Consider the following 21,601-nt stretch of genomic DNA (forward strand, 5'->3'; position numbering starts at 1 on the left):
ACAGGCCGCCACCTTTTGGATGCATAAAACATGAACAAAGAGCCGACTGATCCAGTTTTTCTGGTTGAACGAGACAAATACTCTGAATGTGATGCTTCTCACGTGTGTCACGTTCTCCCCTTTTAGTATAAAACACTAAAGTCTTTACCCGTACTCATGTTTGACTGTTTTTGTAGCAATAAATGTACTTTTCCCCCCCCTGGACTGGAGTATGGCTTTAAAATGATCTGATCCGAACCATTAAAGTGAACCTGAAGGCTTTTAGCGCGTTTAAAAATCACTCAAAAGCAACAGATTTGCAAACAAAGACAAACTTTAATTTAAATAGGAGGGGAGAAAAAACAAAAACAAAAATGACATAAAAAACTGTACAGAACATTGACCTAAAGTTCTTAAATAAAAAGATCTGCCTCCCCGAAAGAATGGAGCTGAAACGAAAAGCCGGGGATGGGTGGACGATGCGTTTTTGTGCAAACGAAAAAGTTTTCTGCGAATCTTCCCAAACTGCACGTTTCAGCGTGACGACAGCTTCACGCCGAGGGGTAAAAGCCCAGAATCCCACCCCGAGAACTCAGCATATATATATAGATTTATATATATAGTGTCTTTGATGAAGAAACCAAAACCCAATAATAAAATAGATTTATTTTTAAATATATATTTATATAGGAAACATGCTGTACATAGTTTCAGACGTTAAGAAATCCCTTTCATTTATTTTTTTTTTAATTTTTCCCCCCCAAACACCCAGCTCTGTCTGTTAGCTTGTGCTTTCCTGACTCCCAGCGAAGAAAACAAAAAAGAGGAACCGAACGGAACGACTTCCTGTTCCTTTGTGTACAAAACGAACGAGAGGGGGAAAAACAAACAATAACAAAAAAAAAAGAAAGAGCCCAGCACTGATCGATAAGGTTGTTTTTCCTGAGTTGAGGGTGTTTAATAGGTTGTAGCTTTTCACTGATGAACAGTTCGAGGCTGCTTAAAAACAAAAAAACCTTTTTGTTCAAATGTAAGAAAAGCATCGGTTATTTCAGACAGGTGTGGCTTTAACATGCAGGTTTTCTAACCTAAAAACAGGGAGGGGGGCTCGTCTTAATTCAACACTTCTTTTAAAGGGATTAAAAAAAAAGGGAAGAGGTTAAGGGTAGTCAGTGTCTTACCTGCAGCAGACAAAAAGAGTGTGTGTCAAAAGGAGAAATTTATACAAAGGAAACTAGAAGAGGGCAAATGCTACGATGTGGTTTCTGTTTTCTTCCTCACCTGAGGAAAGGTTGGGTTTTTTGCGCCATGAGAAAAAATAAATTCAAACAGCCCCACTCTGAGGTGTCGTTTCCTGTGGAATAAAGTCCATTTCTTTCCTGTTTTTTTTTTTTTGAGTTTCTTATGAAAACACGACAGTCCAGGCGATTGATTAATGCTATGGCACAACGTTCTGACAACTAGAGCTGAAAAGCCACTGGACTCGGCAAAAATAAACAAAAAAAAAAACAACCAACCCGAGGGTCTGACAGCTGTGACTGCAGCCCGCAGAAACTTAGTGTTTTTTTCACAGTGGTCAAAAATATAGTGCAAGAGTGGGAAAGAAACCATCTTCTCAGGAATATTTCCAGTTGCGTTACGAGCTCTAAAGACTTCTTTTTATTTTGACTTCTGAGCAGTCAGTATCTTACCTGCAGCGAACAAGGGTTTAATTCTGACTGGACTGATGAGCTAACGACTAGTCAGAGCGGGACCGAGTCTTAAAGACAGCTTCTCATTACTGAGACGTTCTGGCAGAGATGAGCTCCCTGCTGCTGTTTGCGCTCGTTTAATAACCAGAGTTTTACATAAACTTCAGCCTGAAGGCAACAAAAAAAGGTTCGTGAAACGGCCGACACGCGCGTGAACTTCAGTGTCGGCCCCGCTCGGACTAGCCGTTAGCTCGTCAGTTTGGTCAAAAGCAAATGATTTATTTAAACTTAAACTACGACGAAATATCAGAACTATCCCTTTAAAAAAAAAAAAAAGTGCTCCTCTCGTGACCTAGATCTGACCTTTGGCTGGCCTGGTTTCCCCCTCAGAGTCTCCATGACAGCAGTCTACTACAGGTTAGATACTGACTGCTCATTCGTAGCACACAAACCCCCATTAAAAACAAAACCCTTCCTCTAAAAAAAAAATTCATAAAAAAATGAAAGATTATCGTTGCTGAGATGATTAAATGTAAAGAGTACAAAGGACGGGGGGGGGGGATGCAGGTGACAGAAGGTAGGACTCAGCATATCGGCACACCGTAAAGACAAACCCTGTAAAAGATATCTGTAAGACAGTATTCAAATAAATATTCCACCTTTGTTTTCAGTTTAAATGTCCAACTAAAACGTTGGATTGAACTGGAGCAGAGACAGCAGTAGTAGTGGATGTAGTAGTAGTAGCAGGAGATGCAGAAGCAGTAGTACAGTAATGGCGGGGCTGGTGGTGGTGGGGTTACTGCATGTAAAGAGGAACCACAGCTCCCCACGCGGAGCGGCCTGCTCTTCGGAGAGCCGGGATCTGATGGGATCCATCTCGCTGCGTCTGAAGGTTCTTCAAGTAAAACGACTAACAAAAAAGACATTCGACCCCACCGAACATTAAAAACAAAAAAAAAAAAGGGGGGGGGGTTTAAGATCAGCATGGTTTTCAGACAGGAGCGAGCCTCCACGCTCCCCCCGGTCAGGCCTCAACACTCAACACTCTGTAAACTCGCAGGGAAAGCACCACCTGTTGGCTCGGACGGAGGGGATGTTTGTTGTTGTTGTCCCTGAATCTTCAACCGTGAAGCGTCGATGATGTCAGGCACCTCTGCAGGGCAATGACGGGTGGGTGGGGGTGCTGAGCGGTGGAGCAGAGGCTCCTGATGAGTGCTGACACTCCGGTGCAGGTTCCAGTCAGGAGGCATTCATGGTGGCGGGGGGGGGGAACGAGGCGTCCTTCGCTTCTTTCTACAGTAACATATTGATCTGTTTTGATTGGCTTAGAAAAAAAAAAAAGAACGCTGCTGCTGGCAAGTGAGACAGCTGGAGGCGGATTCTTTCCTCCAGTATAGAAAAATAAAAACAATCCTGAAGCAAAATATCCCTTATAATTGCACTGGCCTTTCCGGCCTGTCACTACTGTTACGACCCAAAGGTTGTCCACAGAGGCAGAGGCATGTTTTTTTTTGTAAAAAAAAAAAAAAAAAAAAAAAAAAAAAAAAAAAAAAACATGAGAGGAGTGAGCAAAACAACAAACCTCACCATGGCGCTCAACCTCAGAACAAAACAGGTTGGCTTAAAATCATTTCATGGTCTGTCGTGCATCAGCTCAGCATGCTACCAGATCTTCTGTAAAAAGGAGGTGTGTGTGTGTGTGTGTGTGTACCCAGGTTTAGCCGGTATTGCAGTGGGCCGTTGGATAATTTACGAAAAAAAAAAAACCTCCGCTGCGCTGGATGAGACGGAATGAGTCCCGAAGGCTGGAATGAGTCTGGTTCTGGCTGGGCCCGGGGCTTTTTCGGTCCGCTGTGTGCTTTCGTTGCAGAAAACCGGCGCCAAACTCAGCGCAGGCGATCGAGTAAAGGCAGCTCTGTGGACTCCTCTTTCGGGGTCGCGGGCTCCCCCGGAGCCAGCAGCGCTGGGTCCAGGGTCTGCGTGGCTCCCAGAGGGTCGTGGGTCAGGTTGGCCTCCTGAAGCGGTGCCGGCGGGGCGGGCTGGAGGGGGAAAGATCACAGGACGGTAAATCGGAGAACGTCGGCGGTGCTACGAAACACGCTTCTTAGAAGGAGGTGATTTCCACGAACCCCGTTTCCGACGAACAATAAGACAAACAGGAGAAACTCAGCGAGGAACACAAAAGCGCAGCGATGACTCATCTCACCGCCGAGCAATGAGCGCTCTAACCCGATATTAATTACAGATTTTTTTCTGGCACACGTCCTGTTTGGGTCTCAATGTTTCAGCTAATAAGCTCATACCTACAGTAGCAATCTGTCTTTGCTTTAGAGTCCACCGCTAGCTTCGATGGAAAATACTGGTTGCCTAGGCAACAATTTAAGCATGTTTTCATTCCATGTTATCCGTCAGAACCTGCACATCAACAACCTCTGAAGAGACCTTGTGAACGTACAGACCGTCATGTTCGATCATTTCCATCTTAAAATATCAGAGGAGATCAAACAACCTGTGATCTGTCTTTTTGTTTCCTTCGAAACGCCTGATTCCATCACAACATATCACTAAGAACTGATAATTAAATCAGCTGCAATGAACCTAAAACGAGAGGCCGTTTATATTTTTGGTTCCAACCCTTTGACCGCGTGTGTTTTTGTGAAAACTTGATTTATGAGTCCGACCCTAGAGTTGCACACGAGTAAGCGATAAACAAACTGGCAGTCCTTTTTAGAGCGAAGCGACGGTTTTCCCCCTGGCATGCAGTTCACAGCAACGAGGTCAATAACTCATTCCCCACCTGCTGTGGACCGTGTCTCCAGCATCGGCTCATCTATGACCGGGTTGAAGCCTTTTAAAGCTCTGCAGCGCCCGGCTCATGCAGGCCAGCGTGCCGGCCTCTTGTGTTTCGGACGCAGAGAGTAAATTCTACCGAAACACGATTCCCTTCACGGCGTGTGGCCATCGTCGCCGACCTCGACGTTGCACTCACAGCTTCGTACCGTCTGACTTCTGGCAGCTCTTAGGCTCCACAGACTGTGTGTCTGATCTCTGCTCCTCCCTTGGTGCAGAGGGGAGCAGCATATTGCAGGATTTTCCCCTCACAGCGCTCCCGTCTCGACTCGGGGAGCGCTTTTGGTGGCGGAAACGCTCCGACTGTAAACTCGGAGGAGGACAGACGTCTCTGCTGTGGCGGCGGAGCGTGGGTTCAGTAAGAAGTAAAAAAAACAGTCAGGAGAAATCTGTTTCAGGTAAAGATCCAAACCCAAATATTTCTTTTTTTTTGCAGCAGTCTCTCTCATCGGATCAGAGAGTTTTAGATACAGCAGCTGTTTCCAATATTTCCTGTAAACTGCTCAGTTTTTATCTGTAAAACCTTAATGTTTGTATGTGCCTCTTATTATATTAATTATTGAACTCTTGACTGACTCAAGAGGAAAAAAAAACAAAAAACAAAAACCCCCATCTACTTCAAGTAATGTTGACATAAAAGTGAAAGCATGACTGGCGTCTCCATTTTATTTCCTCGCGGCCAAAAAAAAAAAAAAAAAAGCTATTATTGCAGTTGGGTGGAGCAGTTTCTGAAAATATTATTAAACCTTCAAAAGAAAAAGCTGAATTATTACTTTGGCAGGATTTTTATGAGCCGGTTTGTCACGTTGACAGACAGTGAGAAAGGACACGCCGCCTCGAGTCTCCTTACCTGTGTGCGTATCGTCGGTACCAGTCCTCCGTCTGCTTCCGCTGCAGCTGCTCCGCTGAAGCCTTTTCTGGCTGAGAAACTCCACTTCCCAAAGTGGCCTTCGTAGTGCAGGCCGCTCCGCTGGCCCGCTCGGTGCCCTGAGTTGTCCAGGAGAGCCGCCGGGCAGAAGCGCTCGGCGCCTGGGAGAGGTGGAGGAGCCACAGAGCCGCTGAAAGACAGCTGGGAGCTGGAGAGCTGCTGGCCCAGGAGCCCCTGGATGGAGGACGTCCTCTGCAGAGATGAGAGCAGCCCCGCCTCCATTCTGCCCTCCGATTGGCTGAGGAGAGCTAACGGGAGAGGCTGAGGGTGATGTGGCCAGCTTTGGGTGGGGCCGATGGGGTTATCGGTGCCTAAAAAGCAAGAAAAGCCAAATAATTTAGTCCTCCCTAACAAATGGCAGCAGAGAGCTGGATTATATGGATCTTACCCATGGAAGGCTGGATGGTTGTGATGTGTGGCTGGGGGAGGCTGGAGGCCGGTGTACTCTGGGTGGTGTGAATGGCCGGGTTGGTGGAGATGGAGGTGGAGCCGCCACCGCAGTCGGAGTCCTCGATGTTTCCTCCGCTGTTGCAGCCAGCGCCGCATCCTTTCTGCAACCTGCACAGAGAGAAACCACAGGTCAGATCACCGATTCCAACCATCTTTTTTTTTTAATTTTTTTTTTATATTTGTGTCACCAGGTGAAACGCGCACCTGTCCCAGCTGCTAATGAGCCAGGTGTATATGTTGTGTGGGCTGACGGGCCCCCCCCACACAGACCGCAGCTGACTGTGCCCCCCGGCGTATGAGGTTGTGAGGGGGGACACGTATATGGGGTAGCCGATGGGCTGGTCGCAGGACGAGTTGATCATGTTCCTCAGGGCCTGTTTGGCGTTTTGGATGCTCCCGCGCTCTGGGTTACGGTTCCGCAGGAAAACCAGCTCCTGCTGTTGACCCGCCCACAGCCCCCGCACACACTCTCTGTTCACCTGGAGGGGGGGCAGCACAGAGACAAGCTCAGTTTCAGCTTTAAAAACAACAACATTTAAGCAGTAAATAAAAAGAATAATCAGACAAACACGCGGCGGACAGCAGACCTTGATGACTCTGAAGCTGAGGAACCTCTTGTTGAGCATGATGATCTTGTACTCGTCGCTGCCGTCATCCATGATGTGGCGCAGCGCGAGCAGCGAGGGCATATTTGCCAGAATCGCGCTGCGCCACACGGGGTCCCCTTCGTGCGATATCAACATCTTCTCCTCGTTGGCGGTGATGGCGTCATACAGAACCACGGGATCCTCGTATTCATCCGGAGACGTGAAGTGATCCTGGAGGAAATACGGATCATAAAAGGTTATTACAGCGTCAGTGAGTATTTTGTTTTGTTTCTTTTGAAGCACTACCTGGTGCAGTTTGAGGGACATTCGTACTCCTGGTGCTACAACCCGATTCAGCAGGTCCATATCTGCAAACACCCATTCATCTCTGGGAGACGTGATGCGGAAGTCTCCCTTGAAGAGGGCGTGGAGGCCATAGAGAAATGGCTCCAAACTGTTAGAGGGAAAAAAACAAAACAAACACTTGATCACTGGCAGCACGTGCATTAAAGTAACCAACGAAGCAGCACGACCTGGAGGCCTCACCTTGCAGACATGCTGTGAGACGCTGTGCCCAGAGCTCTTCTTCCCAGGATACACAAACCAAAACAGAGGTTGACAAGTGGGGAATCTCTCTCACAAACCACCGGCTACAAAACAGCACAAAGTCAGAATAAAATTACTGTTCATTTAATATATATATATATATATATATATATATATATATATATATACACACACATATACACACTGGGGTTTGTTTTCATAAAATTGTATTGATTTGATAATAAAGGAAGGAAAATGCTGCTATCAGGCACTCATATTAATAGAATCAGTCCTTGTGTAACTGAAAAGCCTAAATTTATGCTTCATACAATATAATCAGCACCTCCTATCATGACATTGAAAAGGTTTACAAGATAAATAACTCATTTTAGTTTCTCTCAACACTGCTTTTCATTTTCAGAAGGTTAAAACTGTGTGTATTTTTAGATGAGAGCTTTAAAGATGATTACAGCCCGCTGCTGTGGGAGGTTTTCTTGTAGACGACGTCTCACCGTTTGTCGCCTGCTGTTGCAATACTGAACCCAGTCCAGGTAAATCAAACAGAACGAGGAGGGGGTGATGCCGGAGGCTCTGTGATCGTAGTCTTCGTCGATGTTCAAGTTGAAGGTGGGATCGCTGTCCACGTAGTTGGCGCAGAGGCAAGGCCGCAGCGCCTCCTGAATGGTCTCGTTGCTCAGCCACTCTTCCAGCTTAGCGGATCGACTCACGTAGTAAATGATGCTCTGTTGGTGAAAAACGGAGCCGGGTTACGCCTCGGCAGCACAGAGCCATAAAGCAAAGTGACGTGCGAGAAGATTCGAGGAGCACGATGCAAAGACGCAGCCCGGAAAGCGCCTGTACTTGAGCAGACGTACCTTGACGTAGTACGTGATGAGGATCTTACGAAGGTCGAACACTTGCAGCATGGAAGCGGCGTTGTTGTCGCTGATGCTGTAACCCTCCAGGACGTATTTGGTGGCTGCCACCTCCCAGGCCAGCCAGCGCTGTCCGAACGCAGCGTTGAACGACAACATGTGGGGCAGGTGACCCGGTTCGCAGCAGCAGCAGCCCTCATCCTCCTCCACCCCCTCCGTGATGGCCTCCACCTCCCTCTGCTGACAGTAGGTGCCTGGACAGACGTGAAACATCAGGATCTGGGGCTCGAGGAAGACGTGACTCTTCTTTACGTGTGAGGTGTCAGACTCATTAAAGCCCCAACTAAGAAACAATTTAATCATTTTACTGTAGCAGGTAAAAGCCTTCTGAAGCAAATGTTCTCTGTGCGTAAAACTGAAGACGTAAACCAAGAGCTTAGAATTGCTGACCTCTGAACTCTAGACCCCGCAGCTGGAAGGTGACGAGGCCGTTGCCGATCTCGATGATGTGCACCAGAGCGTTGAGGTAGTCGGACGCCAGGATGAAGCAGTCGCCCGTGCTGTAGTTGCCCCAGCGCCCGAGCAGCAGGTCCCCACACAGGCTGTGCTGCAGAGAGCGCGTCAGGTGCTCGTAGAAAATAGAGTTCAGGTTGTTGTCGTCAGCACCTTGAAGGGAAAATTTAAAACAGGCCGTCACTGTGGCTGCAAGCTGAAAACAAGACGCCAAACCGAGAGCATCAGACGTGACAGCACAGACCTGGGTTGCGGTCTAACTGGGTGGAGAGTCTCGTGTTTGAATGGTCGACCCGTTTGGTGCTGCAAAATGTGACAATCGAGGGTCAGCGCTAAGCGGGAACACTGTCAGTTCAGACTTTTGATCAAACACATACTTGTAGTCTCGTTCCCAGAACTTCACAGGCCTGGTGTACGAGGTGACAAACACGGCGCTGCCTAGAACTGGATTGAGAGGCGTGGAGAAGACGGCGGAAAAGACGGCCTGGACAAAAAGCACGGCGGAGTCTGAAGAAACGCAGGTTAAGGGCAAATCGGGAAGAAAAAACAGGAATTTAATTCTGTGAAAATCCTATTTAATACAATAATCCTGCAGCAAAAAGTAGCTTAAAACGTTTAGAGCACGTCCTGGTGTTCCAGCTGTAGCTTGCAGATGCAGTCTTAGCTCGTATTATACTTAAAGTTCAAACATTTTTATTTAATACCGCCACAAAAATAAGACAAACCAAAGGATACGGGGCACAGCAAAAGGTTGCGCAAAAGCATGAAAGGCCGAGCCCCAGGTGATCTGCCATGGGGCTATGTAAGTCAACACAAAGCGCAGCTTGTACAGGAGGTCCCACATCTGAAAGAACAAGGAATAAATCAAAGTCAGGCTTTAAAAAAAAAAGAATGACCACAAAAAGAAACATGCTGACAACAGTGTTCATGCTACAACGGACATTAAAACAGAAATCTACTTCAATTTCTCCTCTATGCATAACAAAACGTCTCTGAAGGAGATTATAATTTAACTGTCACCACAAAAAAAAAAAAAAAAATGCAGATGAAATATGGTCTGACCTTGCTGAAGAGAATGGACATGAAGTAGTAGTCGATTAGGAAGGTCTCTGAAAAGTGCGGGTAGTCGAAGTGAAAGAAGAGGGTGGTGAAACACAGCGTGACGTACTGTTGCGACGGCGTGCAGAAGGACGAACGCAGCAGCTTCATGCCGGCCACGGAGATGAAGAGAGCTCGGCTGCTGCAGAGAGGGAGAGGAGATCGGTGACGCCATGACACACGCCGCGCGTGCAACTGGAACGCAACACCTGCGACCTGGTTCGGGCCGTTTACGCTGGACGTTGCCTTTTAACTACAACTCATTATGTCACTGAAGAAATCCAACTTTTGTAGAGTTGTAAAGTAGAAGTAGAAGAATGTAAACTGAAAATAGTGCTCTTTAAATAAATGCATTCACCTTCACTGACATCTAGACAGACCGGATCATGTGGTTAAAGAATATATATATATATATATAAATATAAAAGAAACAGATGAAACACATTTTATTTACAATGAGTAACTAGTATAGCCTGAACATCATAACAAGAAGTTCAATATCTAATAAATCTTGTGCCATGTAACTGTACATAAACTTAGCAGGAAGTACTTAAAGAGCAGCTACTAAGAGCAGTGAAAACACTGATAAGACGACTTACTAAATGTCTATTTCTTTATGATTCTGGCCGACCGTTCGAGCTTCAGTTGTAAGGGAGTTCAGCACCACAGCCGGGTAGATGAAGTATTTCTCCACACACTGAAGCCACGCGTACAGTTTCTCAAACCACATCAGCTGAGCGGCGTCTGGAACAGAGAGAGAGCGAAGCCATTTGCGCGTCTGTCGAGGACATTTGCATTCAAATACTCCCAACTTCGTCAAATCGGCCTGAAAATAATAACCAAGATGGGGGAAAAGGCTGCTTCAACTTGATTAAAAAGGGGGCATATAAAGTTCTTCTACGTCACAAATAATTGTTAACATTTTCCAAAATAAAAGCTCTATTCAATTTAAAACCCTAAACAGCTAGGTGTGGAGTAGATCAGCTAATCTAATTACAAATTTGGACACTTTCAGTGCTCCGGCCGTTCAGATATTTATTGTTTTCATGCTGTTCAGGTGTTTCAATGTGTCATTTTCCCTCTTGATACGAGTGGAGAGGAAAAAGAAGAACCAGCCGCTCACCTCGGACCTCGAACTGACTGTATTCTTTGGAGCGGAGCACGGGGTGGGCCAGGCAGAACCACGGCAGCTGTTTGCGGAGCTGAGGCAGGAGATAGTGTGTAATGAAGCCCACAACTCCAGCCAGGATGTACAGGACGAAGCTGAGCGCAGGCTTTTGGTCAAGCAGAGAAAGAAAGAAAAACGTTTTCATTAAAAAATAAATGAATGAATCACTGAACGGTTGCCACCTGAGACTTCAGAGAAAGTTACTGCGACTCACTTGCAGAGCGATGAAGACGGTGCTGGCACTGATGGCGAAGGTAATCACAGCCATGAGGGGACACATGACGAGGTCCGAGTGAAGAATTTCTCTCTGCGGAGACAAGGAAGGAAAGTTTGACTTTCCAAACCTCCATCCTGAAATGTGTCCCTGGATCAACACAGGCACTTTTTCTTTTTTTACCACGGAGCTGCGCAGCTTCTCAGGGAGAGGGTCCTTGATCTCCACGGGGGGTTCCTCAGGTGTTCTGTTCTCCAGTTCTGGGAATATTTTAGACCGAACCAGTGACCTGATGTAAAGAGGTGAAAAGCACACAAAAATAATTCAATGGTGGACAGCAAAAAGCTAATTTGGAACATCAGTCTTCACAGGCTGTGTTGAGAGGAGGAGAAAAAGCAATTCAGCACAAGTACACATCCTCTAATGCTCCTTTCTATGCATGAAGGTTACCTGGATTTGCCTAGCTGACATCTGGATGTTCAAATTATATGTAGGAGGAGAAAAGAAAAATACTAAAATATTACATTTCACGGACTCTCTTGACAAGTAACAAATAACTCCATGAAAAAAAAAGGGGGGGGGGGGGAGTCATTTAAACAAACTAAACTTGCATCTTATTTGGAAGTCATGGCCACATTTAATCAATACTATATGACATGGGAGGTCAGTTGTGACAATCAGACAGAAAATACTGACCACAGAATCGTAGGGTCGCTGCTTTGGCGGCTGAGGTGGTAGGATAAGGCCAGCAGAAGGCCACAAAACACAGAAAACAGCACTGGCACATGGGCATCACCCCACGGTGCCTAAACAAACAAAAAGAAATAAAACAGGCGTCCCCGATAACGTCTACAGCAATCCTTCCTTCAGCTTAAAAGCCGGCGTTTTTTGGGAGCACTCACGTTAATGGCGCCGAGGCAAAACCCGTACAGCAGAGCAGACACCAGCGCGCTGCGGATGAGGCTGAACAGAGACGAGAGCGGGCTGGTGGTGGCTGAGGAGAAACGAGACAAGAGGTCAGGAGCAGCAGGCAGACGGCGCGGGATTCAGTCTCAGCCCGGAGGACGCGGGTCACTGGGAGCAGATCTGTTTGAGACAGCTGACAGATGACGCACACGCTGCTCGCTTGATGGAGACCACAGAAAGGTTCGTGGCCATTTTTAAGCTTTTCTTTCTGTCTCACACACACACACAATGCTGTTCACAACTTGGTTTCTAAAAGCCAGAAGTTGGTAAAGTTCCCTAATGTTGTGAAACACGGCTTGTCGCGACAGGCTGATGACACCGTGGATGACACGGTCTAAATGAGGGACGGTTTCAAGCGATTTCTAAACAATTTGTCTTAAGATGCCGTAAGCGTTCTCAAACTGTCCGTATACGCAGATCTATTCTTACCGGTTCCACCAAAAACGTGCATGTCGATCTGCTCCAGCAGACACATCACAAAAGTGTTAACCTGAGGTAGCAACCCAAACAGGAAAATGACCGGGAAACACAAGGCAAAAACTGTTGGAGAGAAGAAAAAAAAAAAACAACTCATCTTAGCAGATAAATAAATAAATAAAACCCCATTGTCTTGCATACTGAGCTGGTTTAATAATAATTTCATGACTGGTGACCTACACACCTGCTGCAAAGTTGGTATATTAAAAAAAAGAAGTCATAAAACTAACCAATCAGCATATCCCTGACACACAGCAGAAAATGTGCAGAGAAGAAGGTGACACCGTAGAGGGAGAACGGCTGCAGGCTCCCAGAACGTCCAGACAGGTCGAAGATCCAGATCATCACGCAGCACAGGCAGAAGTACACCGGACGACTGTACACGATGATCCAGTTGTGACCCTGTAGAAACGAAGCCAGGAGAGGGCAGGTCAGTCGTACCCAAAAATGTTTTTTTTTTTTTCTTTACTTTGTGTTCTAATTACATTCACAGGAGCAGATTTTCAGCGATGCAGAGCATAAATCTGGGTGTCTGAAGTCACCATCAACTAAAAAACAAAGCCTCAGCTAAAAAAATGATTAATTTAATTGGCTATGAATGTATGTGAGTGAAAGGTATATCACACAGAGTAAAACTGTCCAACCTTCCCATCTTTAACATTCATGCTGCATTCGCTGTCCTACAATTTTTTTTTCAAAAAACAGAAATGTTTCACCAGTATTTAGACATTTTGCCACAATTAATAACACATTATACTGTTCTTCCCAAAATAAGAAACCAACTCATAAAAGTTCTCCACTTATTCCCATCAAAGATTGAATTTTCTGTACGTTAAAACCGGCTGCAAAGGAAACTGATGTGGAGAGAGCAGATATAGGAGTGCAGCGGAGTTGTATTTTAGTTGTTTTTTGACCCTAATGTCACAGAAATTATATAAATACCAGATGGAATTAGTGTCAAGGTGTTAACAAAAAGGTGTACATGTCTGCTGTGAAGTATAAAAGATAAAACGATACTCACATGCATGGGAGAGGCTGCGTCTGGTTGCACACTCTGAAACACACAGGTGAGGAACTCGAGTCATTTTTTTTGGATAATCTACAGGAATGTAAATAACTAGTCCTAAAGAAAGCTAGACTTGCACACCTGAAGATTGCTTCAGGCGTTCATAACAGACCTATAATTAGTGAATATTTGATGGAACTACTCGGGCACCTTCAGTAAGGAGTACTGGCAGCTGGCGATGACCAGGCAGAACTGGAAGACCCAGATGTCCCTGAAGAAGCCCTGCAGCAGCAGCAAGAACCCCAGGAAGGCCACCAGACTGGCCAACACCACGGCAAACACGTTCTCACACACCCGCCGATTCCTGGCAACAAAAATCCAAAAGGGAATTATTACTGTTAAAGAATGGGCCTTAAACTGTACAAGCTTATTGCCTTTAATATAAAACATTAAGCTGCAAGGAGGATAATTAGGATCATTAATCAGTGTTCATGTTTATACTTATGCAGCCATTTTAAAAGGCAACTTATGATTAAAAAATAAGAATAAAAGAGAAACTACAACAGGTCACCATGATGAGGAAACCACAGCAGTTTTGTATCTTTTATTATGGGAAGATTGATCAAATTAATAGTTTGGGTGCAGGACAAAAAAAAAAATACTTCAAAAACGTATTTTGAGACCAGAAGCGTTGGGTTTGTGTTTTTAAAAAAAAAAAAAAAAAAAAAAAAAAAAAAAAAAAAAAAACAGGATTTATAATGCAACTGAAGAGCACTAATAAATTATTCCTGACTCGTTATTCAGGCATTTTAAAGACGACCCAGCAGCGGTCCTAAAGAAGATCTCGTCTCTCACCTGTCCAGTAAAGCCAGAAGAGCCAGTCGATCGTATCGAACCCTCAGCCACTTCCCGGGCAGCACCCAAAAACGATAGTACTGTTTGGGTTTGGCTTTCTCCTCGATCATCAGCGTGTTCTCGTGGGACTCTTGGAGGGATTCGTGATCCAGATCGAACTAGAAACGAAATTGAAGAGCTAAGAAATCCTTTCTGCAAAAACGGTCCCCCCAAACAGATCGCCTTAACCTTTTTTTTTTTTTTAAAAAAAAAAAACAGGAATAACCGGCCGCTCACCTCAGGCATTTCCAGGGGCACCCTGCGCACCTGCATGCCCTGTAAAACCACCGGTCTGGGCTGGAGAATGGACAGGACCGGCGCCCCTTCCTGGACCTCGGTGGAGGTGAAGCTGGAGGACTGGGACTGCCTCTCTCTTTCCCTGCAACAATGGAGGAGGGGGGTGGGGTTTAAGCAGCAGTCGTGGGAAACACAAAACCACGTCAGCAGAATCGTTTTACTCACTGAACTGGGTCCTCGTAACCTCCTCCAGCAGGTCCAAATGTGTAGGACCTTTTCACTCCTGTTACACAACAAAGAAAACAGAAATGTAATCCTTTCAACTGGCAGTATTAGCCAAAGCATAGAAATGAAATAAGACATTTATGATTTTTTTTCCACGTGTTCAGCAGCTTCCCACGGATTCTCTTTCTGAAGTGTGTGTTGAAGTCTGCTCTTCCGCTGAGACTACGGTTTATGGGAGCTTTTTTATTGGTATAATTTGGTTTGTGGTTTAATAAATGCATATAATACCCAGCGTAAAAACCTCAACAGATTCACGATCACAAAATGTGGCGGCATTAAACCCTTTTCTCCTTCCCCCCACGGAGTGTTAAAACCACTGACTCACCGCTCTCGTCGTAGAAATAGTGCACCGCTCCCTCTGACGTGTCGTCAAACGTGGACGCCTCGTGGATGCCGCTGCGGGGCAGGAGGAGCGAGGACGCAAACTGTAAGGCCGAGGGGAGCGTGCGGGTGCGCGAATGAGAGGAGGTCCGAGACCGCTGGAGGTCCTGAAGGCTTCGAGGGGTGAGAGAGAGAAAAAGAAAACATTCTGGCGCTGCTCCAACCTGCGTGATCCGTGTGAGGTGCTTACAGCTCAAACCTGGGAGTCAACATGCTTTTTGTAGCTTAGCTTTTTAATTTTCATTGCATATTTTCTTAAACCTTGCTGATACAGTCGATGTGCGCAGACCTAACACAAAGAACGGGCCAGAACCGTGGCCTAGCTGACCGACCTGGGAGGGGATCCCATGGTTGAAGGAGGCGGCGTGGGGTTGCTCCCAGCGTTGTGCCTCCTGCGTATCGCCTGGGTCCTTTTAACGTTGCTGACGGACTCGTGTTTGTTCCCATCCTCTGGACCCAGAGCTGGAGAGGAGCAATCAGTTACATCAGTGCAGTTCTGCCTTTCCAGACAGAACATGTTCAAACAATGACCTGGTTTCACTTTTATTTAAAATTTGACATTTGCAAATGTGAACCGAACACTGATGAGCAATAAGTAAGCTGTGAATTAAGCCTGAATACTTTAACGGCCCATTTGCATTTATAAACAGTATGTGTTTATATAAAAAGGCTTATATTTGGAGCTGAAGTCATGAGACTCAAAACTTTGAAATATCTTCACCCAAATCCCACTTTAAGCTGTGATTCATCTCCTCACAAGTGGGAGGTTTTCGCTCTTAGTGTTTTAAATCAGACGGCCAATTATAATCAGTTAAAAGCTGAACTGAGGCAGAAACATTTTCTATCCCAACTTAGAAACAGTTTCCAGATTAGAACATCCCCGACATGTTTAAAACCCTCCTAAAGACTCATTTTTATTCCATGACATTAAACCAGACTGAGTTACGACATCTTTAATCTTCCTGTTTTTTAGCCTGTACTGTGTTTTATTCCAACTGTATTTTTTATTATTGTGCCATCTTAGAAATTATTTTACTGCCCATTTTGTCTGTGTACAGCTCCTGCTTCTAAATAAATTTGGCTCAACTTTTTTGCTTTGTGATTACAAGAGCAAACGTTGGTGAAATAGTGTCCATATAAGCCACAGATGCAAGTTTGCGCTGGATTTATGATCAACATTTCGTTTGTTTTGCAATAACTACAAGTATAATAAAAATTATTTACAAAGTTGTGTGGGGACCATCAATGCTCAGCTATGAACTGTAGTTAAAAAGGTTTTAACTGGTCACATGACAAAAACTAAACCCTAAAAAAAGAAGACATTCTGCCCATCTTGTTTCTACAATATATAAAGTACTGCATTTTTAACCCTTATGGGTCAACAATATCAAGAAGTTTTGCCTTAAACCCTGGTTTAATTAGCTGCTCATTAGGAAACACTGAGATTAATATTCCTATAAAAAGAATATGGCTGAAATATATTTACACCCAACTAACCTCCGCCCACCGCTCCCTCTTCAATCAGCTCTCCTGCCCTCCAACCCATCTGGTTGCCGGTCCAAGACCCTCCAAGAGAGTCCAGCCGATGATGATGGCTCCCAGAGAAGCCGTCCGTGTGTACTGTGCGAGCCTCCAGGTCAGACTTGGACATGGTGAGGGTGCGGGGCGCTGGGGTGGAGGTGGAGGGCATCGGCAGTAGAGGAGCGGGAGCGGCCGCGGCGCCGCTCTGGGCACCGCCCGCTCCGTCCATACTTAGTACTCTTGCGTGAGTCTTGGCACTAGCTGTGCTCGAAGAGCGCTGAGCAGCACGGGGGTGACCGGGCCCGGAGCTTTCGGGCAAATCCCCCTCCCTTTGGGTGGGGAGTTGAGCAGCAGTGGAGAGAAGGGACGTCATGTCAGTGTTGGCGTGGTCTGAAGAGTAGCAGGAGGTAGAGGAACTCGAGTCGTCGTTGTCGTCGTTATCCTCGTCTGAGCTGTAGCGGCGCTGAGAACCCAGACTGGACCCAGCGCTCATGTCACTGCCATCGTCTTCGTCGCTGGAATCCTCAAACAGACTTTCGCTGTATGCTTTGGCGCCCAACCGGCTGCGCACTGGGATGTAATCTCTATGCTGTCTATGATTGTGGTGACGCCTATAAGAGCCGCAGTCGAAACTGCTGCTGCCCGCTCCGGCTCGCCTTCTCGGCACTTTCCTCCGACCCGGCCTGTGGCCCATGCTACCGCCGCCGGCCCGCAGCAGCTTTAAGTCTTTAGGACGCACAACCTGCTGGGCTTGGAGAGCAGGCTGCTCAGACAGCAGGAGGGGGGTGGAGGATATGGGCAGAGCAGGCTCAGAACACACTAGTCCCAGGGCCAGCCCTGAAGGCACTGAATTGGCCTGCCGAGGAGGAGGCAGAGGAGGACCTGTGACATTTCTGTCCAAATCACAAACCTCTGAGTGTCCACTACTTGAAGGGGAGGAGTTCTGCAGAGGAGGGGGCTGTGCAATATCAGCAGGAACAGGGGGCAAATCGTCTCCTTCAACAAGTGTCCGGTCTAGGCCCTGGCTGATGGATAATTCTTTGGAAGGGGAGCGAAGTAGCACGCTGTCTGACAGATTGTCAGTATCACTGCCACCTGCTGCGTCCTCTGCATTGTTGAGAACATTAGAACCCATCGCTGGTGCCGACGCGGACGCCTGTCCATCTGCAGGCCGTGGCTGGCTGAACGAAGGGCTTTCCAGCTGAGTCGAATCAGTCTTTTCACTGCGGTAGCTGCTGACGGTGCTTAGTGTCTCGCGGTCCGTTGCAGCGCCACCTGTGCTGAAGCAACTGTCCGTGGATCCAGCAGCCAGCGCCACCCCGCTGCGGCTGCCTGGCTGCTCAGCCCCCGGTGCGAACGCCACCGGGTCCAGACCCAGACCCATCAGATTCTCACTGAGCTCCTCGCTTAAGCTGCTCTTTATGAGAGGGCTGAGGGGAGTATCTCCCAAGCTCTCGGATTCAGCAGAGGGGCCGAGTGGAGAATACGCCTCCATCACTTTGTCCTTAGGACACAGGTAAGTCGACTGTTCGGGCGACTCCTCCATCTGCTCCTTCTCACCTCCATCTTCTTGGCTCGAGGGCGAAGGAGGAATGGACAAGCAGGCTCCAGGTTCTTCAAGCCCGGCCGACACGCCTGATATTCCCATGATACCGGGGATATCTCCTCCTAGAGAAGCGGCAGTGCACGCCTGTACTCCTCCGGGAACCCCTTTGAGACGTTCAAGAGAGAAAAATCAGAATGCAAGGCTCTCCGAAGCGGGACGTAACATTTAAAAAAAAAATTGCCGTGCAGACCAAAGAGGAGGGTAAAAATAATCCCCTTTCAAGAATGGATTTGTATGCATGTACTGGTATGCTGTGAGGCAGAGTTATTTTTATACAGGCAGGATTAGATACTGCTTGGTGTGGAATAAAGCTCATTGCAGATCAGTGAATAGCGGCAGACTTACTCTGGACGTCCTGGGAACTCCTCTGTACAATCTCACGATGGGCTGATGTCAGAATTACACAACTGCTTCCTTGTTCCTGTGTCAATTCTTTCAAATCTGGGGTAAATGAAAAAATGGCACTTAAAATGTAAATAAAGCGAATCTCTTTACGCAAGGACAGTTTTGGGAAATGCATTCGATTTTCTGTTTCACCTGAGGGTGTAAAGAAATCTTGCATAAGAAGGTTAAAAACTCAGATGCTTACCTTTAGTCCCTCCTGAATCCTCCAGCTGGGGCAAGAACTCCTGAAGAATCAGGTTATGATTAATATCAATACTTTTGGATTTAAGTCATTAAAACATGTCTTCATGAGGATGTAATAAAAATATATGCCTTGCAAATTGGCAGAAAAGCAACAGAAAACTTCTGCTGAAGGCATCAATTATCTATCAGACAATGTTTTCTTTAAAAAAACAGCATGAGGAACAATAAAAAGAAAAGAAAAGAGAAAAACAAAACAAAAAGGTGCAATCCTCACCGACACTTGGTTCAATCCAAACAGAGAGTGCTGGGAGCTGCAGCGAACCGGGGGTGTTGAGTTCACCTTCCGAAACACCGTCATCTCCACGCCAACGTGACTATCCCTGAAAAATGAAACCAATTCAGAACGTCAGAGCGCCGCGTTGGCGTTCTACCAAAACGTGACCCGAGGACGTCATCTTGCCTGCGCTGATTCCCATCATGAGCTCCTGAACTTTCGTCTCCTTCTTCTGTCCTCGGGGCGTCGGCTGTGAGTGACGCCTGCTTCTTCTCCACAATCTCACCAAGGTCGAACATGGCGTGGAGGCGGTAGTTCACCACCTTAATGGCGGTGAAAAAGACTGCCACCACGGCGGAGTACGCGCCTGCCACCACCAGACTGGGAGGAAGAGCCTGAGATAAAAGAAGATAAATGCTAATATGACACCAACATCACCGCCACAAAAAATAAAAGCCAGAAATCTTAACAATTCCTGTATTTGTTTTACAGAATCATTTTAAAAGTCATATAATCAGAGAGATATTAAAAGAAAGGTTTGGAACTCTCAAAAAAAAATATTTACACCGTACGTAGAGATGATGGACATTTGCAATTAGAATATTGAATATTTGCCAGTTCTTTGTCAAGATGCCATGCCAAATAAAGTGAAAAACATATTTTATTAGACCTGATTAGGAAAAAGAATGGATGCCTAAATTTAGCTGCTGTTATAAACAAACAAACAAAAAATCATGTTCTTACCATATACAGAAGAAAGGGAAAGGCCAGGAGAAATATCCAAAGGTACAGGTGGAAGCAGTTGGAAAACGTGCTCTGATGGGGGTCCACATACCAGCCACCTGTCAGCGAAGCCCACACCCCCTGCCGCAAAATCTGAAGAGCCTGGGAGCCCATCTCTCCGCGTTCGGGTTTCAACACAAGCCGCGACGCTCCCTCAAAGGATGCCGCTCACAAACCCCGCCCCCCCCCCGTGCAGCAGCAGTTTGAGCCACGGCGACTCGCGTCTACGATGGCACCTCCTTCGGGGATAGCATGGCGACCAAGACCGTTTCATCAAGGACAACAATTCCGTGTCGTGGATATATATAGATGTCAGTTGAGGCTGAGAGTCCTCGCATGTTCCCGCGCCACCATTCGCACCCTTCCTGTAGCGACGTCGCTGCACTCTACCCCAACCCCTTTTGGGTAATCAAGAGGGTGACTTTTTGGCACATTGGTATCCCACTTGGCGTATGAAGAAACATTCATCTGCAAGACAAATCAAAGCTGGTTACTGACAGATATATATGGCATTTTGAGCACTGCAGTTAGTGACAACCAAAGTCATTAAATTTCACCAACATCCTACACATCTTGAAGCCTGTAAACAACCTCCCCGGTATTCCTTAAACATCTGCTGTCTGATATCTTATTTGTAAAATTCAAAGTTAAACAAATCCCTGTTAGCAAACAAACCTGCTACGAATGATGAAACTGATAAAAACAACATTTTCTTAGGAACAGGAGACTGACAAACGCTGTTAGTCACTAAAAGAAACATATTTACAAGTAGCTAATGCTAGAAAGGAGACACAATAAGACTGACATGTATGTATGCATCTCAGATTTTAGACACGATGACAGAGTTGCACACAAAAAAATACTTATCTATTCCAATTTTTGTGTCTAGACTGTGCCAGCTACTTGCCTAGATTAAGTTTACAGATTGGTGTTAGCAGGCTAACAGACGTTTTAGCTTTTGCTTTAGCTTAGCTTAGCTTACAACTCAGTGTATTTCCGAAACTGAAACGCGACCAAACACCAACGTTTTCAGTAGTTTTGGCAAATGCGAACGGTGTGAGGAAAAAAAAGGGACACGAACACGGCTCTGAAATGGTTGACAAAACATTAAAATTACAGACGCTAGTTAGCGGCTAATGCTAGGCCTTGACAGTCAAAACTGGCTTCTGTCCCTTCCAACAGTGAGGATGTTTCTAATACAAGACAACTCTAAAATAAATCTTAAATAAATACCCGCCGGTGATGTTAGTTCTGGTTAAGCTGACAGAGTTGATAATTGTGTTTACAGTTCTCAATTTCTTTCCCACTCAGCAGAACAGCTCACGGTTAGCGTTAGCCACTCAGGTTGCCTCATATTCTCCTTACGCATCCAGTCACCGCTGCTGGTAAAAAAAAAAAATCTCAGAGGCTTCCTCCTCGGGATGCCAGCGAGGAAAAGGCTGGTATCGAACCGTTAGCTTACCCTGCTCGTGGGCGCCGCTTAATGTATGACTGCTTCCCGAAAGTCCGACATCTTCTTTGGCGTTAAACGGAGACCGACGTGTACCGGGTTAGGGTTTCCCCTCCAACACCACCACCCCGCAATGACAGCTGCTCTCTGGCACCAACCGAGCCTGGGTGGAAGTGTTTCAACGGGCTAGCTCGCCGAGCTGCTAGCAAGCACGAGCTAACAGCTATTTGACGC

General features: G+C 46.3%; 1 protein-coding gene across 4 annotated transcripts; it reads right to left on the reverse strand.

The window, feature by feature from the left end:
• Positions 1-295: 295 nt before the first annotated feature.
• On the reverse strand, positions 296-21,588 carry LOC108236955 (pecanex 3). Of its 4 annotated transcripts, none has more exons than XM_037979196.1 (37): positions 21,380-21,588; positions 21,204-21,296; positions 19,879-20,385; positions 19,321-19,529; positions 19,135-19,240; positions 18,862-18,901; positions 18,618-18,713; positions 16,643-18,376; positions 15,478-15,607; positions 15,090-15,259; positions 14,705-14,762; positions 14,480-14,621; positions 14,204-14,361; positions 13,559-13,712; positions 13,364-13,396; positions 12,573-12,744; positions 12,295-12,405; positions 11,802-11,893; positions 11,596-11,705; positions 11,083-11,188; positions 10,900-10,992; positions 10,641-10,791; positions 10,117-10,261; positions 9,482-9,659; positions 9,155-9,263; positions 8,797-8,926; positions 8,664-8,722; positions 8,357-8,572; positions 7,907-8,160; positions 7,544-7,774; positions 7,032-7,135; positions 6,792-6,939; positions 6,486-6,716; positions 6,103-6,377; positions 5,837-6,006; positions 5,371-5,759; positions 3,557-3,709 (listed from the first exon to the last, which is right to left on the reverse strand). In XM_037979196.1, the coding sequence occupies exons 3-37, from the start codon at positions 20,029-20,031 to the stop codon at positions 3,557-3,559; spliced, it is 6,810 nt and encodes a 2,269-aa protein (XP_037835124.1). In that variant the 5' UTR covers positions 20,032-20,385; positions 21,204-21,296; positions 21,380-21,588. The 4 variants fall into 4 exon arrangements, with proteins under 4 accessions (XP_017273525.1, XP_037835124.1, XP_037835123.1 ...); XM_037979195.1 differs by having other exon boundaries at positions 21,151-21,296; XM_037979194.1 differs by lacking the exon at positions 21,204-21,296.
• Positions 21,589-21,601: the final 13 nt, after the last annotated feature.

The sequence above is a fragment of the Kryptolebias marmoratus genome, linkage group LG13 (genome assembly GCF_001649575.2).
Source record: "Kryptolebias marmoratus isolate JLee-2015 linkage group LG13, ASM164957v2, whole genome shotgun sequence".
NCBI classification, from domain to species: Eukaryota; Metazoa; Chordata; class Actinopteri; order Cyprinodontiformes; family Rivulidae; genus Kryptolebias; species Kryptolebias marmoratus.

Coding starts and splice junctions, on each gene's coding strand:
- LOC108236955 (XM_017418036.3), bottom strand. CDS start 20,031: ATGGGCTCCCAGGCTCTTCAGATTTTGCGGCAGGGGGTGTGGGCTTCG. Junction 18,714..18,861: donor GGATTCAGGAGGGACTAAAG/GTAAGCATCTGA, acceptor CATTTACCCCAG/ATTTGAAAGAATTGACACAG. Junction 9,264..9,481: donor TGTCCATTCTCTTCAGCAAG/GTCAGACCATAT, acceptor TTGTTCTTTCAG/ATGTGGGACCTCCTGTACAA.